Raw genomic sequence first — 18692 nt, forward strand, 5'->3', positions numbered from 1 at the left:
GGCTGAGGACACAGATACTTTTTCAAAGAAGACATCCAGATGGCTAACACATGAAAAAATGTTCAAGATCTCTCATCATCAGGGAAGTACACATCAAAACCACAATGAGATACCACCTCACCCCTGTCAGAATGGCTAACATTAACAACTCGGGCAACAACAGATGTCGGTGAGGATTCAGAGAAAGAGGCTCTCTTTTGTACTGCTGGTGGGAATGCAAACTGGGGTAGCCACTCTGGAAAACAGTATGAAGGTTCCTCAAAAAGTTTAAAATATAACTACCTTACAGCCCAGCAATTGCACTATTAGGTATATATCCAAGGGATACAGGTGTGCTGTTTCGAAGGGGCACATGCACCCAAATGTTTATACCAGCACTATCAACAATAGCCAAAGTGTCGAAAGAGCCAAAATTTCCATTGACAGATGAAGGGATAAAGAAGATGTGATACACACACAAACACACACAAACACACACACTGGAGTATTACATGGCAATGAAATAGAATGAAATCTTGCCATTTGCAACTACATGGATGGAACTAGAGGGTATTATGCTAAATGAAATTAGTCAGTTGGAGAAAAACAAATATATGACTTCACTCATATGTGGAATTTAAGATACAAAACAGATGAACATAAGGGAAGCGAAGCAAAAATATAAAAACAAGGAGGGGGACAAAACATAAGAGACTCTTAAATACAGAGAACAAACTGAGAGTTTCTGGAGGGGTTATGGGGGGGGGGATGGGCTAAATGAGTAAAGGACATTCAGGAAGACATTTGTTGGGATGAGCACTGGGTACTATACATAGAGGATGAATCACTGGAATCTAATCCTGAAATCATGATTGCACTTTATGCTAACTAACTTGGATGTAAATTTAAAAACAAAGAAAGAAAGAAAGGAAAAGAAAAAGAAGAAAACACAATGAGGTATCACCTCACCTGTCACAATGGTTAAAATCAACAAGACAAGAAACAAGTGTTGGTGAGGATGTAGAAAAAGGGGCACCCTCTTGCACTGTTGGTAGGAATGCAAACCAGTGCAATCACTGTAGAAAACAGTATGGAGTTACCTCAAAAGATGAAAAATAGAGCTTCCTTATGATCCAGTAATTCTACCATTGGGTATTTACCCAAAGAAAATGACAACACCAATTCAAAGAAATATATGCAGCCCCTGTGTACTGCAGTATTACTTGCAATAGCTAAATTATGGAAGCAGCTCAAGTGGCCACTGAGAGATGAATGGGTAAATAATATGTGGGTTGTAAAAAAAAATAAAGTAAAATAAAATAAAAAAACTATGTGGGTTGTGGTGTGTGTGTGTGTGTGTGTGTGTGTGTGTGTGTGTATGTGTGTGTGTGTGTGTGTGTAGTTCAGCCATAAAAAGAATGAAAGTTTCCCATTTGCAACAACATGGATGGGTCCAGAAGGTATAATGCTAAGTGAAATAAGTCAGATAAAGACAAATACCATATGATTTCACTCATATGTGGAATTTAGGAAACACACGAACCAAGAAAAAAAGAGACAAACCATAAAATAAATTCTTAACCATAAAGAACTTACTTATGGTTACCAGAAGGGAGGTGTGGGGGGGATGGGTGAAATTGGTCAAGGGGATTAAAAGGACACTTATTGTGGGGTGCCTGGATGGCTCAGTCAGTACAGCATGTAATTCTTGATTTCTGAGTTGTAAGTTGGAGCCTGATGTGGGTGTAGAGATTACTTAAAAATAAAAATATTTTTTAAAGACAGTACACTCTTAGTGATAAGCATTGAGTAATGTGTCTAATTGTTGAATCACTGTATTGTATAGCTGAAACTAATATAACACTGTTAACTGTACTGAAATTAATTTTTTTAATTTCAAAAAAAAGAAACAAAAGAGTGAGGCCAGCAGGCACTGATGAGTGATATATAATGAAAAATAATAGAATACATGTGCTTCTCACTTCATGTGAAAGTTAAAGATTTGATATAATCAACGTAAATATTTCATAAATGGAATATAAGTTTCATATAATCCCATCTAAAGATAGAATTCTAATCAAGGTGTTTTGCTATTATGAAGTGTGTTTCATGTACACTAGACCCTCAGAGAAGGGAGAATACTTTCAGCCTTCCCAGCTTTGGAAGCAGCATCATGGGAAATTGGTGAGTCACTACTGTTAAAGGAATCACTGCAGTTACACTAACCACATAGGGTCTAAAGACCTTTATAAGACCTGTCCCCCTGTTAACCCTGATGCCATCTCTCCCACTTCTCCACACGGGTCTTTGCTTCTCCAGACTTTTACTCAGGATGAAGGTCTTGATAGTCCCTCCACCTAGGAAATGCTTCCCCAGATAGGCACATCAGCCTTTTCTCACCTCCTTAACTGTATGCTTTGCCGTAACTTCCTCAGGAATGCCTTCACTAAGCACTCTCTCCTTTGAAAACTGTACCTTTCTTAATGGCATTTCCTTTTCTGCTTTATATATCTCTGTATACTAATCAGCAATAAAAAGGACTGAACTACTGATACACATGACCACTGAGATGGATCTTAAGGGTATTATACTGAATGCAGAAAAAGAAAAAAAAGCCAATCTCAAAGGTCACGCACTGTGTGATTCCATTGATACAACATGCTGTCGATAAAAAAATTATAAAGATGGAGAATGCTTGCCAGGGATTAGAAAAGTGGAGGGAGGATGTGCTATAAAGGAGCAGCATTGGTCATATGTGATCAAATGCAATAGAATTGAGCACAAAGATATGCCAAAAAATGAGTGTCTGAAAACATTGGTAAAATACAAGGAAGAGCCATAGTCCACTCAATTTTACTGTGCAATATTCAATAAATGCACTAGGGTAATTTTTCATGAATGCACTATTCGTGGTTTTGATAATGTGCTGTTATGAAAGATGTTACCATTGGGGGAAGCTTTAGTGATGAGTACAGAAGACAGACACATCTGTGCTATGCTGAATTCATGTGAGTCTATATTTACAAGAAAAAATAAAATAAAAAATTAAAATAAAAAATTCTTTCTAGTACGTATTACCATCTAACATCTGTACAATTTACTATTTATTTTCGATATTTTCTCTCCTCTAATATATAAGCTCAATATAGACTAGGAATTGTCATTTATTTTTGTTCAGTGCTGTATCCACATTACAGAGTATAATTCTAGGCACACAGTAAGCTCTCTATGAATAGATACTGAATAAATTTATGATTAATGAATATATTTTACATTAAAAATCATCTTAACATTGTGATTAATATCATGACCTTTGATTTTGATCCCAGCTCTTCTATTATCTAGTAAATCTTCATCAAATCTCTTGGAACTTTTTATTCTATTTTCTCATCCAAAAAATTAATAATGCTTAAAAGGTTAAACTGAAAAAAAAAAGACCATACACACACAATAATACAGATAGAGGGATATTATTTGAGATAATCTTTTTGGAAATAATTAGAGGAATATGCTTCAATAACCTTATAAAACTAAGATCATTTGACTTATAGTTTATGAGAAATGTGGACATAGTTTTAAGAGCAGGGATGATCATCACATTATTTTTGTAGTGAGAAAATTGGAAAAAATGTAAATGTCCAATAATAAAAAAAAAAGAGCTATGATTTTAGCATATTATAGAGTACTCTGGAGCATTTTTTTTCTGAAAACAAAGACTTCATTTCATTTTATGAATTATTCCTTATTATGCACAGATCTAAACCTATAGATCTAAATCTATAACTTAGTCATAGGCAGATTTTAAATTTCTGTTCTTTATTAATGTCATCACTACCAACATCATTATTTAAAAAGATTCTCCTTTCTTACCTTTTGCAACATGCCTGTATTTGCAAAAATAATTTCATTTGTCATTTATAAGGGAGATTAACTAAGCATGCATCCCACTATTTTGATCTCCTGTCATTATTAAATCTACAAATAAAGATAATGTAAGTGATTAATAAAATGCTCTTCTCCCAGATTGTGTTATTATACATGATAAGCATACATACTAAATGAAACGCAATTGCTAAATAAAAAAATAGGGGCACCTGGGTGGCTCAGTCAGTTAAGCATCCAGCTTCAGCTCAGGTCATGATCTCACAGTTCATGAGTTCCAGCCCTGCATCGGGCTCTGTGCTGACAGCTCAGAGCCTGGAGCCTGCCTCAGATTCTGTGTCTCCTTCTCTCTCTGCCCCTCCCCCACTCATGCTCTGTCTCTCTCTCTCTCTCTCTCTCTCTCTCTCTCTGTCTCTCTATCTGTCTCTCTTTCTCTCTCTGTCTCAAAGTAAATAAACATTAAAAATAATTTAGAGGTGCCTGGGTGGCTCAGTGGGTTAACTGACTTTAGCTCAGGTCGTGATCTCACAGCTTGTGAATTTGAGCCCCACATCAGGCTCTGTACTGACAGCTCAGAACTTGGAGCCTACTTCAGATTCTGTCTCCTTCTCTCTCTACCCTTCCCCCACTCCTGATCCGTCTCTCAGTCTCTCAAAAATAAATAAACGTTAAAAAAATTTAAAAAATAAATAAGTAAATAAATATCTGTTCCTCAATTCCACACATAGGGCAAAGTAATGATGACAAAGTGATATCTTTATATTGAAATTATTAATATTTTGCATTTGAAATATCATAGGCATTTTTCTATTGAGAAAGAAAAAGTGATTAAGTCATGTCAATCAGCCCCTATTCATAAATTTGAGTGCAACATTTTACGTGATAAAACTAGTTTGAGGTGAAAAATTATATGTGAAGAACGTCAATTATTTAATGAATCTCTTTTAAAAAGATCAAATTTCAGATGAATACCATTGGCTTTTCATCATCTGTGTAAAGGATCTCTTACTTTGAGACAGGGTGCTGAAGAGTTGTTAAAAAGAAAAAGCAGAGGGAGAAAAGAAGCAGCAGCAAGGAATGCATCCTCTCTCCCTGAGTGATGAAGCTTTGACCACTTCTTTCCCGAGCTATGCATTTATTCAAGAAACAAATGGCAGTAGAGTACCACTGCATGGTACCTGGTGTTGGAGATGCCACACAGATTAAGCTCCAGTTAGAGCCTTCTATAATCTCAAAAGCACAAGGGGAGAAAATGTGTATACATTTAAATTAAACTTAATTAAGTTCCCCTGGGTGGCTTAGTCAGTTTAAAGACTTGATTTTGGCTCAGGTCAGGATCTCATGGTTGGTGGGATCAAGCCCCACATCAGGCTCTGCACTGAGAGCGTAGAGCCTGCTTGGGGTTCTCTCTTCCCTCTCTCAATGTCCCCACCCCCACATCTCTCTCAAAATAAATAAACATTAAAAAATAAACATCATTAAATATAAGTAAGTAAAACTAAGTACGATTATGCAATACTTCATTATGTTTCAGGTACACTGAATTAATTCTTATATATAAACACACATTTTGCTCTTAAAAATCAAGTCTCAATTTTCTGACAATAAGCCTTGGTCATTTTCTGGCTGAGGTCTTTCAAAAATGCATGGCCTCATACTCTAATTGTATTTTCTATTCCCTCTTTATTGTGAAATGCTAAGCTTCTTTCATTTGGCTAATTAAGAGGCCCCCTACACCACACACTATCTTTGGGCTGCTTAATTTACCAACTCACAATCTTTAACTGTTTTTATTTGTTAAATAGGCAACATAAAAGCAATGAGAAGTTAATTAGTATAAACTCCAATTAGGAATCATAATATTGCTGTCTCCTGGTATAATCAGAAAACACTACTTGTGGATTTCTTTCTATATGTGCATATGTTTTTTTCTATTTCTAGTAAGATTCACTACTGTTACTGTTTTTTAATTTATTTTTTTACCATTTATTTATTTTTGAGAGACAGAGAGAGACAGAGTGTGAGTGAGGAAGAGGCAGAGAAAAGAGGGGGGACATAGAATCAGAAGCAGGCTCCAGGCTCTGAGCTGTCATCACAGAGCTTGACGTGGGGATCAAACTCATGTACTGTGAGATCATGACCTGAGCTAAAGTTGGATGCTTAATTGACTGAGCCACCCAGGCACCCCACTATTATTACCGTTTTATGAAACATTATCTTCTATTTGATCCTTTTCAAAATAGATATGACTAAATAAAGCAAACCTGATTTTGTTTCAAGTCTGTACCAAGAAAAATCAGGGACTATACAATCTGCAAAATTTCAAACATACCAAAGAGACACATTTATCTTTCTTTTCATGTTTATGGAATACTATATTTCAGAGGGAAATCTACTATTTTTCTTGGGTTAATGATAGATATTGTAATTGACCTATCCCAACACAGTTTACCCATCCACCTTTTAAAAAGATGTAAGATTTCTCTGCACAATGTCTATAATAGAGTTATCTATCCACTTTTTTTAAAGTTTATTTATTTATTTTGAGAGAAAGAAACACATACATGCAGGAAAGGGGCAGAAAGAGAGAGAGAGAGAGAGAGAGAGAGAGAGAGAATCCTAAGCAGGCTCTGTGCTTTGAGTGCAGAGTCTCATGCAGGGCTCGATCTCACTAACAGTAAGATCATTGCCTGAACCAAAATCAAGAGTTGGCCACTCAACCAAGTGAACCACCCAGGCACATGATCTATCCACCTTTTAAAAAGTTTCTAAAGAAAGTAGGTGCGCTCCTTCCCATACTCGCCCTGGTTTTATCAAACAATTGTTAGAAAGGCCTTCTTTATGCTGAGCCAAAATCTGCCAGTCCTGATGCCACCTAATATCCCTGGCTTTAGTTTTACACGAAGGAACACATCTAATTTCTATTCTCTGTGACGGCCCTTTCAACACTCATAATAGATACCATCCTCCCCATATTTTGCCATGTTGTCTCTTTCCATAGCTACATTTCTAATTCCTTCATTATAGCTGCTAAATCTTTGAGAATTATGATTGTCTCCTTGTATATAGTCTTCATTAAGGGACAGCATCTCAGGTGTCTTTTAATTGGCATTTCAAACACTAGAATATTTACCTACTGTGTTCTAGAGCAACACCAAGCAACATAAATATAATGCAAACCATGCATGTATAAGCTTAATTTTTTGTAGCCATGTTAATAAAAAATAAAGAGAACTAAGTGAAATCAACATACTAAGATGTTTTATTTAACCCAATGTATCAAAACCATTAATTCAATCTGTCAAGAATATGACATTTTACTAATGTTTTACATTTTTCCTTGTTTGTTTTTTTTCTCTAAGCCTTCGAAATCTGGTGTATTTTATACTTACGACACACCTCGATTTGGACGAGGCACATTTCAGGTGCTCAATAGCCACATGTTCAGTGGCTACAGTACCAAACAGCACAGTTTTAGATAGTTTATTAGCTCAGCCTAAAATTATATCAATGTTTCTAAAGTTCATGTGACAATCTAAGTTCACACTGCATATGGTCAATGAAAATATCTAAATTGGCCTATCAGTTACTATTCCTCATACTATATTTTAAGAAGTATATTTTTGTTATAAAACACATGCTCAAGTTCATTCTAAGCACTGGTAGGTGCATGTTCACATGGGCCAGCATACCCACCTCCAGATTATCTGTAATCTTGACTCTGTAGTTTACTAAATCAACTTGCCATTTTGACTGGCTCATTCTACACTTTGATAAGTATCCCTTTATTTATTTAAAACTGGTTTACCAAAATAAATTAGTTAACTAGTTTTACGAATAAGTAGTTAACTAGACTTTTTGTGATCATTTTGCAATATACTCAAATATTGAATCAGTATGTTGTATAAACTGAAAGTAATACAGCTGACCCTTGAACAATGCAGGGGTTATAGGGGCCCACCTCACCCAGGGGTGGAAATCCCCCAAAACTTTCAGATCCCTAAAAGCTTAAATAATAGACTATTGTTGACTTGAAGGCTTACCAATAACAGAAACAGTCAATTAACATATACACTGTACATTTATATTTTAATTATAAGGTAAGCTAGAGACAAGAAAATGTTATTAAGAAAATCAAAAGGAAGGGCGCCTGTGTGGCTCAGTTGGTTAAGCCTCCAAATTCAGCTCAGGTCATGATCTCACGGTTCCTGGGTTTGAGCCCCACATGGGGCTCCATGCTGTCAGCACAGAGCCTGGAGCCAGCTTCGGATCCTCTGTCTCCCTCTCCCTCTTGCCCTTCCCCACTCACACTCTCTCTCCCTCTCTCGAAAATAAACAAAGATGAAAAAAAAAAAAAAGAAAATCAAAAGAAAAAATACATTTATTGTACTATACATATATTTATTGAAAACAATCCACATATAAGCAGGCCAGGATGGGCTGGGCCAAGGATGATGGCAGCTGGTGGGGGAAGGGAGGGTGCTGGCCCAGAAATGGAGATGTGATACAGCCTTAGGGGCTAGGCCAGCAAAGGCAGCCACAGGGGCATGAGGGTGAGCAGAGGAGGCCCATGGGTAGCAACAGCAGCCTCAGGGCTCAGTACAATTGCCCAATCAGTCTGGAGGTGTACCACTCATTGGTACCCATCAGCAGCTGTGGCCACACATGAGTGCCTAGATTGTAGGAGGCCTATAGGCTAAGGTGCCACCAGGGAGAAGGATCTGAGCTAAACTTGGAATAGCCCGAGGCCAGGGAGCCCAGGGCAGAGGACCTGGGAGGACAGAACATGGGGGCACGGGGCTCCATGAGCAGGATGATCCCTGCCCTTCGGATGCTATTCCTCCTCTTTGGCCCAGCCTCCTGCCCACCAGCCCCAGGAACTCTACCTGACCTCTTGCAGCCCTGCCCCATGTGACATCTGAAAGTAATCACATAAGAGGCCTCAAGTGGAAACTGAACTGACAAGCCCTTCCAGAATTCTTGACCCAAAGAATCTATAATAATCATAAATTCCCATTTTATACTACCAAGTTTTTGAGTTAATTATACAGCATTGGGTCACCAGAACATGATCTTAACACTTAGTGTGACAGTGTTTTGCTAATATAGTATTTCTCAATGTATTCTAATGCTTTTGTCTATAATTGGAAAGAGTGCACTTAAATATGACAAAAACAAGATTTGGAGAAGATAAATCAATATATTAACACTGGTTTTCTCTCAAAGAGGGAAATATAGGCACTAGAATCATTGTTTATATCTTTCAGAATTTTCAGATTCTCTATAATAAACCTACTATTTCAAAAGCAAAAGACAATAAATGCTGTGCAGTTGAATTAGTGATAAACCAAAAAATATATTAGTAGCTACTGTAAAAGGGAAAAATTGTAACTAATGTTTTCCAAAGCTTAGGTTCCTTCCTTCCTGCCTGTCTGCCTTACCTCCCCACTTCTCCCCTCCCTTCCTTCTCCCTTCTAGGACTCTTCTCCTTTAAACAACAACAACAACAACAACAACAACAATAATCCAAAATTGACATTAATATACATTTCATACTTTATAATCTCTCTCTAGTAAGGAGAAGGTTAACTAGGAAGACATTTTTGTAGCAGCAGCTACAGGAGAACATGGAAGGTGCATTCTATGGGTTCTGGAAGGAGGAGGCTCTCAGGGTCAACTTCAAGACCCATGTATTTGAATAGTCACTTTCCTAGGCTGAAATTTCCCTGAGTTTATTATTAACAGGATTATTTGAAATATTTGTGTGCCCCAAGTGTATGAAGTTTAATAGCTTAGATAATCCCATGACCAGATCATGCACTCCCACAGACTTCTTCAATATGTGTCTGTAATTGTAAAGCACTGAAGTATTAAGGCTCAGAATTTAATTAGATAATTCACTAGAGACGAGTTACTTTTTCAGGCAGTAGCGCATGCAGTATTCACTTTACAGTGATTACATCTTAGTTAAAATAGATATTTATCATAAAGCGGGCCTTGTCTACAAAGTTACAAACTAGTAGGGACATAAAGGGAAATAAATGCATCCAACTCTAGAGGATAACAATACTGTTTTTTTGCAGAGCATCAATTCTGGAGGACAGACAACAACAGAGCAACTGTATCACATATATAATTTATGTGTTCCTTCTATTAGATACTATTTAAGAGATTAATTCAGTTTTTAACTTTTCTATTCAGAAGAAGCTTATTCTCAAGACATGGCCCATCATGCATAAAGGACAGTTCTAATTATGCTAAAATGACAGTAAATTTAATTAAAGTTTCTGACCTCAAACATAAGACACAATAAGAAAGGGAGTTAATGTAAAATAAATGGTTAATTTAACTATTAATTAGTCCATTTAATGTGTATTTTTAATCCAAACAATAAGGAAACTACAAATGAAAATGAGTTTAAATACTTCTTCTACTTGTTTGTCTTAAAAAATGTGTATATAAAAACACTACTGATTTCTCAAGGATGGCTCAAAAATGTAATTGTTAAATAATTTATATATTTTTTAATGTTTACTTTTGAGAGAGAGAGAGAGAGACAGAGCGTGAGTGGGGAGGGGCAAAGCAAAAGAGACACAAAGCATGAGTGGGTGAGGGGAAGAGAGAAAGCGAGGGAGACATAGAATCCAAAGCAGGCTTCAGGCTCTGAGCTGTCAGCACAGAGCCTGATGCAGGGTTCAAACCCACCAACCGACCGGGAGATCATGACCTGAGCAGAAGTCAGGCGCTCAATTGAATGAGCCACCAAGGTGCCCCATGCAATTGTTAAATAATTTAAATGGACCAATAGTTTCAAACATATTGTGAAAATAAATAAAATAAACTGGATTTGGGGATGCCTAGGTAGCTTAGTATGTCTGACTTCAGCTCAGGTCATGATCTGATCTCAGGGTTCATGGATCAAACCCCAAGATGGGCTTTGCACTGATGGTTTGAGCCCCACGATGGGCTTTGCACTGACAGTGTGGAGAAGGTTTCAGGTTTTCTGTCTCCCTCTCCTTCTGCCCCTCCCCCCTCAAAAATAAGCATTAAAAAAATAAAATAAATGTATTTAAATGTTTAAATTGAAACTATTTATGACTTATGACTCAAATAACAAAAAATAACGTTGCCTAATACAAGAAATGCTAAAGACTAGCCAATTTTTAACCACAAATAATCTGATCATTAACATAATTTCTTTTTTTTTTTTTTACCATTTTCAAGTTATGGCATAAAAATTCAGTCCACAGTTGGAAAAAAAAAAAGAAACGAAAAAAAAAAACCTTCTAAGAAGCAGATACAAAAATGAAATGTAAACCACAAGGCTGGAGAAGCATAATAAATGCTGCATGAATATTGCAAATAAAAGTACCATTTGTCTTGCAATTACTTAATTAGAACAGTTGATATGATTTCAAATGAATGAGAAAATAATTATTCCAGCATACAGAATAAAGCTATGAAGATATATAAAGACTTTCAAAATGGCTGTGTGATCAAAAGACAAGGGGCTTTGGACCTAGAAAGATGGGATAGTGTCCCAATGTTGAAATGGTGAGGTGGGGCCATTAAGTTAGTTAGATTTCCAAGTCTCCTACCTCTGTAAAAAATGTTATCACTGTACAACAAGCAAGAACGTTGGGAGGTTTAAATTGATACACACATTTCCCATATTATAGGCACAATATGAGTGCTCAACAAAAATTTGTCCCCTCTACTGCAATCTCTTATTTAACTAGTTGTCAAAGAAGAAACAGGGTAATAGAAAAATTAGTGATCAGAGAAATTATCCAATACAAAAATTAAAAATCTACCATATATAAATAGATAGGTAGGCAGATAGATATACAGATATAGATATCTGCTCAAGGCAGAATTATCATCACATGACTTTCCTTCATACCAGGCAATTATTCAATATAGTAAGTTTGAGAAGTAATTCATATTTTCTTCTTCTTTATAACAGCAATGGGGAAACTGAGGCTGAGGACATGTGTGGTAACCATGAGTCAGGTTACATTTCTCAACTGTGCTGTGTGACCTCTTAATAATACATCAAAAATATTCCTTTGTGGTCCTCCCAAGTGACTATTATCAATGTTAATTTATACAAAAGAGAGGTATTTTCCATTATTATGACTTTTTAGGAAGATTGGTATTAATCACCATCATGAACAATTGAAAATAGGATGGAATAAACATATATGCATAAAAACCAAGAAAAGAGGGGGGGGAAAGTACAATGATGTATTTTCATACTGGTGGACATGTTTCTAAGCCTAGAGATAAAAAAAAAAAACATAGCAAAGTAAAAGATGAATTTTATCACAAAATTCAAATTTTCTTTTAAGAAAAATAAAATTAAAGGCGAAATAGTTTTTAAACATTATGTTTAAAAAAGATAATAAAACCTATCATTGAATTACACAAACATGTGGCTTAAAAAAATACACAAAGACAACAAAAGAAAAAGGAATGGCATACACAAATACATTACTCACAATGAAGGTAATAAAACTGAAAATAGGTGCTGAGAATGTTAGTTAAACCAGTATTCAAATACATAAGATATAAATAACTAGGAAATATGTGTGTGGTTTTTATATCTATATGGATGTATATAAATACATTTAATTTTGTGTATGAATATATAAATATACTCAGAGAACGACAGCCAAGGAGCCATGCCTACAGAAAGTTCTCAAGATCTGGACCTGATTTAACAAAAATGCTGAACTGCAATGGATGAAAATTTGAGGAACCTCGGAAAGAGTGATTATACTTTGCGTGTAAGACAGATAGATAAATAGATAGATAGATAGATAGATAGATAGATAGATAGATAGATAGATAAAATAAGAAAATAAGGGACTAAGTTAGCCAGCTGCTAAGATGGTCCCCCAAATCCTCATTTCTTAGTGGTCTCCTACACTGAATTAGAACTGACCTTTGTGACCAAAAAAAAAAAGTAAATAAAAATAAAAAGAGAAGAAAAAGTACACCTTCGTATCACATGGCTTTTACACTTGCAGGCCCACCACAGAATATATATATTGGCATATTCTAAGAAGCTGCTGCCTGAGGTCTGGCTTCCACTCAGCCTGAATCGAAGTGCTAGGATCCTCTCTTTTGGGATGCTGACAGGTATTGGCATAGCCTCAACTACTGAGAATGTTTTAAAAATATAATAGGCTGCTTGGACAAGCACAGAGATTTGAGAGACAACCAGGAGCTCAGGCGGGGATGAACAACAAGGTGCATCTCTTACACAAGGCCCATCTCTTAAGACTGGGCAAGGTGATTGTTTCATATATAGATACCAACACAGAGTTCAACATAAAGAAGAGAGGAATATGTTCCACATGAAAGAACAAGATAAACTACACACACACACACACACACACACACACACACACACACACACTAAATAAAACAGAGCTAATTTACCTGATAAAGAGATCAAAGTAATGCTCATAAAGAGTCCACTGAACCGAAAGGTAGAATGGATGAACACAATGAGAATGTCAACAGAGATGGATAATAGACAAAAGTAGTGAAGAGAAGTCACAGAGCTGAAGAATATAATAACTGAACTGAAAAATACACTAGAGGGGTTCAACAGGTATATTCACATATATGCATGCATATGTATATGAATATTGTTCAGCCATAGAAATTAAATCTTTCCATTTGTAACAGCATGGATGGAAATTGAGGGCATTATTCTAAGTGAAATAAGACAAAGAAAGGCAAATATTATATGATCTCTTTTATATGCAGAATATTAAAAAATTTAATTACAAGCACTAAGCTTATAGATACAGAGAATATATTGGTAGTCGCTAGACATGGGATTGGGACATAGGAAAAATGGGTGAACTGTTTTTATTTTTATTTTTTGTTATTTAAATAAATCAAATTAAAACAAAAGTTCTGTGAAAGTAATGAGTAACTTTTTTTTAATGTTTATTTATTTATTTTTCAGAGAGAGAGAGTGAGCATGTGAGTGGGATAGGGGCAGAGAGAGAGCATGAGAGAGAATTCTAAGCAGGTTCTGTGCTGTCAGCACAGGGCCGGACGCAGGGGCTTGAACTCATGAACCCTGAGATCATGACCTCAGCTGAAATCAAGATTTGGCCACTTAACTGACTAAGCCACCTAGGCACCCTCAAAGTAACAGGTAAGTCCTAAGGAAGGATTATATAATACATTTAAGTTTCTGCCTTTATCCTTTGTATTATGCATTCTGGAGATATCCAAGTACCATGTTATTAGGACATTCAAGCAGTATTTTAGAAAGGTCCCCAGGGAGAAACCTGAAGCCTCATGCCAAAAGCTAGCACCAATTTACATAAACCCAAGTGAATGATGTACCTTGAAAACATATTCTTCAATCTCAGTTAAGCTGTCGGATGCCTGAAGACCCAGCTCAGGGTTGACTGTAACTTCACTAGAAATGCTGAGTCAGAACCATCCAGCCAACCCAATCCCAAATTCCCATTACACAGAAACAGAGTACAATAAACGCTCTTTTTAAAAAGTCACTAATTTGGGGGCAATTTATTGCATAGTTATATAAAACTAATACTGATTCTGTGTGTGTGTGTGTGTGTGTGTGTGTGTGTGTGTGTGTGTGTGAGAGAGAGAGAGTGATAATGTGTATATGTATTTGATCAGTAGATAATCAAGTTAATAATTACTTTTTCTTTAAAATACAGTTCTAAGTTGGTAAAGATGGTAATGTAACAAGCCGCACATTGCCTAAGGGCAGTATAAAGCAACGTGACGATTTTGGAAAGCAGTGCTTCCAAATATATCAGGAGCCTTAAAATGTGTTATACTTGGAAACCTATCTCACACAATATATAAAAATTGATTCAAAATGAATCAACAACCTACATATAAGAACTAGAAGTATAAAACTTTCAGAAAAATTCATAGGGATAAAACTTTATGACCTTCAGTTTGGCAGTGGATTCCTAAATACAACTTCAAGAGCTTGCATGTAGATAAATTAAACTTTATCAGAATTTTTCAAATTTACGCATCAAAGGACATTATCAAGAAAGTGAAAAGACAATATACTGAGTGGAAGAAAATGTTTTCAAGTCATGTATCATATAAGTGTCTACTGTCCAGAATATAAAAGAGCTCTTAAACACAACTACAAAAAGAATAAAGAAATAGGCAAAGGAATTCAAGAGTCCTTTCTCAAAAAAAGAAATACAAAAGACCAACAAGCATATAAAATATATTCAACATCACTAGTCATTAGGGAGGTGAATACCAAAACCACAAGGAGATACCAATTTGTACACTCAGGATAGTTTATAATAAGACACAGAAAATGGGGCGCCTGCATGGCTCAAACAGTTAAGCATCCGACTTTGGCTTAGGTCATGATCTCAGGGTTTGAGTTTGAGCCCCGTGTCAGGCTCTGTGCTGACAGCTCAGAGCCTGGACCCTGCTTCAGATTATGTGTCTCCCTTTCTCTCTGCCCCTCCGCTGCTGGCACTCTGTCTCTCTCTTTCTTTCTCTCTCAAAAATGAATAAACATTAAAAAAATAAAAAAAGAAGACAGATGGAAAAAACAAGTGTTTAGCGAGGATACAAAGAAATTAGGATTCATACATTGTTAGTAGGAATATAAAACGGTGCAGCCACTTTGGAAAGCAGTTTGGTGGTTCCTCAAAAAGTTAAACACAGAATTAGCATATTACCCAGCACTTCCACACCTCAGTTTATACTCTGAAAATTTAAAAGAGGCACTCAGGAAATTCATGAGTACAAATGCTCACAGCAGCACTATACTTAATAGACAAAAGGTGGGAATAAGGCAAATATTGCTCAAAGGATAAATGAATACACAAACTGTGATATATACATACAAAGGATTACTATTTAACCATAAAAAATGAAGTGCTAATACATACTACAATGTGGATAAAACTTAAAACATTATATTAAGTGAAGAAAGCCAGACAAAAAGGTCACATGCCATATGATTTCATTTACGTTACATATCCAAATGGGTAAATCCACAGAAATAGAAATCAGATTGGTGGCTACCAAAAGGTGTGATGGGGACAATGGGGACTGATGGATTAATGGATACAGGGATTTCTTTTTGGGTGATAAAAATGTTTTGGAACTAGATACAGGGGGTAGCTGCACAACATTGTAAATGTACTGTATTGCAGTGAATCGTACACTTTAAAGCAGCTTATTTTGTGTTGACTGTTGTGAATTTCAGTTCAGTTACCGAATGTTACTTTTGGGGCACCTGAGTGACTCAGCCAATTAAGCGTCTAACTCCAGCCTGCCCCAAATAATGCTTAATATATGATAATTCCTGTTTACCTACTTTTACACATAAAGGGGATAAAAGGAATGAATAAAACACACCAAAATAATTTTAGTGGATGCATTTAAGTGGTTGCATTTTGTATGACTGTTTTCTTCCCGTCTTTGTTAATGGGCATTATACACATGTGCACGCACACACACACACACACACACACACACACACACACACAGCCAGACACACACAGACACACACATTAAATCATGGCCTTTCATTACTCTAAAACCATCAAAGCTCCCAAACGACCATCCCAGTATAAACTGTAAAGAATAAAATGGAATTCAAGTTCTTCTATAATTTGGGCTCCACTAGGTATAAAGTTTTGTTATTTACCAGTAGGCTAGTTAGTCTGAACTGACTGCTATCCCTCCAAGATGTAATGCTAGTTTCACAAAGCCCTATGTTATTGCCCATGTGGGATGCTTTTCTGTTCATCTTTACCTATTTGCTCTTCAATTCCCATCAAAGGCTTCCCTTCCCACCATGATCATCTTGAATGGAAATTTTCTCTATTCTTCCATACTATCACTTCCCTAACACCTCACACAATGCTGTACACAGTGGATACAAGTGTTTGTGTCATATTACCTCTACCTGTTTGTATGTTTCTTGAATTAGATGATTCAATCTTGCGTGGACGTGTACACAAGACTGTACAGTTGTTCTGTCTTTTGTAACTTTGAGTCTTGAGAGTTTTTATATATAATCTAGATATTAGTCCTTGTTGAATATGGGAGTAGTGAATATTTCCTACCAGCCTGTAGGTTGGATTTTCATCCTCTTTTACAGACCAACTCCATTCTGAGTTTTGATATACTATGAGGCCTAGATCAGTATATTTTTGCTCGTGTGTTTGTTTTGCCTACGGATGCCCAATGGTTCCAGCAACACTTACTGAAAAAACTATTTTCTTCCACTGAATTACATTTGCACTTCTGTCAAATTTGCATGGATCTGTTTCCCAGTTCTCTAAACTATTTCTTCGATGTCTATGTCTATCCCCCTGCTCATTCCACACACTCTTGATTATGGTAGCTACTAAAACCTGTTTTGTTTTTAAATTCATGATCAGTTTAATACAGATTTATATGAAGTTAAAAATGTTTAGATACTGAGTATTATTTAAAAACTTGGAAATTGTAATATTTTGTTTATAAAACAAATGTTTTTCTCCTATCACATGTATTTTTCAAATCTCAATGAATACAGGGAACAGGACAAAAGTAAAGTAAAAAGGCCAAGATTTATAAGGGGAAAAGAGATCTTTGATCATAATCTCCCATCTTCTGCAGTGTAAATTAGTTATTTTAAATGAAAATACATAAAGTTGTCTAAAAACATAGTGCATGTATATTCCAAAATACTAAAAGACTAAAATCATTACTTAGAAGGTCCTTGGAACTGTGAAATTTTATGTGCTCAAAGGCTTTCAATGCTTTATATGAGGACTTCTGTCTTAAGTCTATAAATTTTTATTGTCTTAAAGCACATAAAAATTTCTTGAATGATTTCCAATCATTTATTTTCTACAAAAGCTAATCTGCTGAATTGCCTTTCAACATTTACTTTGCTTCTTAACAGTGCAAATTATATCTAAATACAAAATACTCAACAACCATACATATTGTTCTAATTGTGTGCTGTAGAGCTGACACAGAATAATGAAATGCTAATTGCAATTAGAGCATTTTATTTGTTCAGAATTGATTCCTTGGTTTGACCTGCTTTCAGAATTTTCTACAACCACAGGCTTATGCTCAAATACCACAAAAGAACTCATTGACCACAACCAGAATCAATGTTTTCACCAGTCACTTCTCATTATGTACACTGCATCTCAGGACACAGCCATCAGCAAACTCCTTAATCTATACATACATGAAGCACTTGCATATATAATAAGGCTGTCCTGAAAATGGCAAAAGGCTTACTTTGTCCCATTTGCTATACACCTTCCACACTCCCCTCTAAAAGAGACAGACTAGGAAGCATGCAGACCTAGTAGACTGCTGCAGGTATTTGCTAGCCAGGTATGGAAGACAGGACACTTTCTCCAAACCTCTCTTGTGCAATACCGGTTATCAGTATCCCCCTGCAGCTATTGGATATGTCAAATTGTTTCTAGAGGAGTAGATGACCAAATAAAACTATGACTTGTTACCTGAATGAATCACAAGGAAAGATTTTCAAAGAAGATCACTTCTTTACCTGTTTGACATCATATGCCAGAAGAACGTATTTTAAATCTGGTGAAACTGAATGTTTTGAGGCTTTGAAGGTTACCTAGAAATAAAAAAAAAAAGGCAGTTACAAAGGCAGTAAAAACCTTAATAACAGAGACATTAATATGCATTTAGATATTTAATGTAGATATTTAAAAAGATCTGAATTCTCATCATAACTCTATGGAAAAGGCATTTTGATTTCTATTATAAATATGCATGTGTGTATGTATACTTATTCCGAT

General features: G+C 35.9%; 1 protein-coding gene across 1 annotated transcript in view; it reads right to left on the reverse strand.

Annotated features, from left to right (window-relative positions):
- Positions 1 to 18692, reverse strand: part of DPP10 (dipeptidyl peptidase like 10) — a 640613-nt gene that overhangs the window by 281378 nt on the left and 340543 nt on the right. The window contains exon 5 of the mRNA XM_043576604.1: positions 18434 to 18508. Within this exon, the coding sequence (XP_043432539.1) occupies positions 18434 to 18508 (75 nt within the window). The remainder of the gene's footprint in view (positions 1 to 18433; positions 18509 to 18692) is intronic.

The sequence above is a fragment of the Prionailurus bengalensis genome, chromosome C1 (assembly GCF_016509475.1).
Source record: "Prionailurus bengalensis isolate Pbe53 chromosome C1, Fcat_Pben_1.1_paternal_pri, whole genome shotgun sequence".
NCBI classification, from domain to species: Eukaryota; Metazoa; Chordata; class Mammalia; order Carnivora; family Felidae; genus Prionailurus; species Prionailurus bengalensis.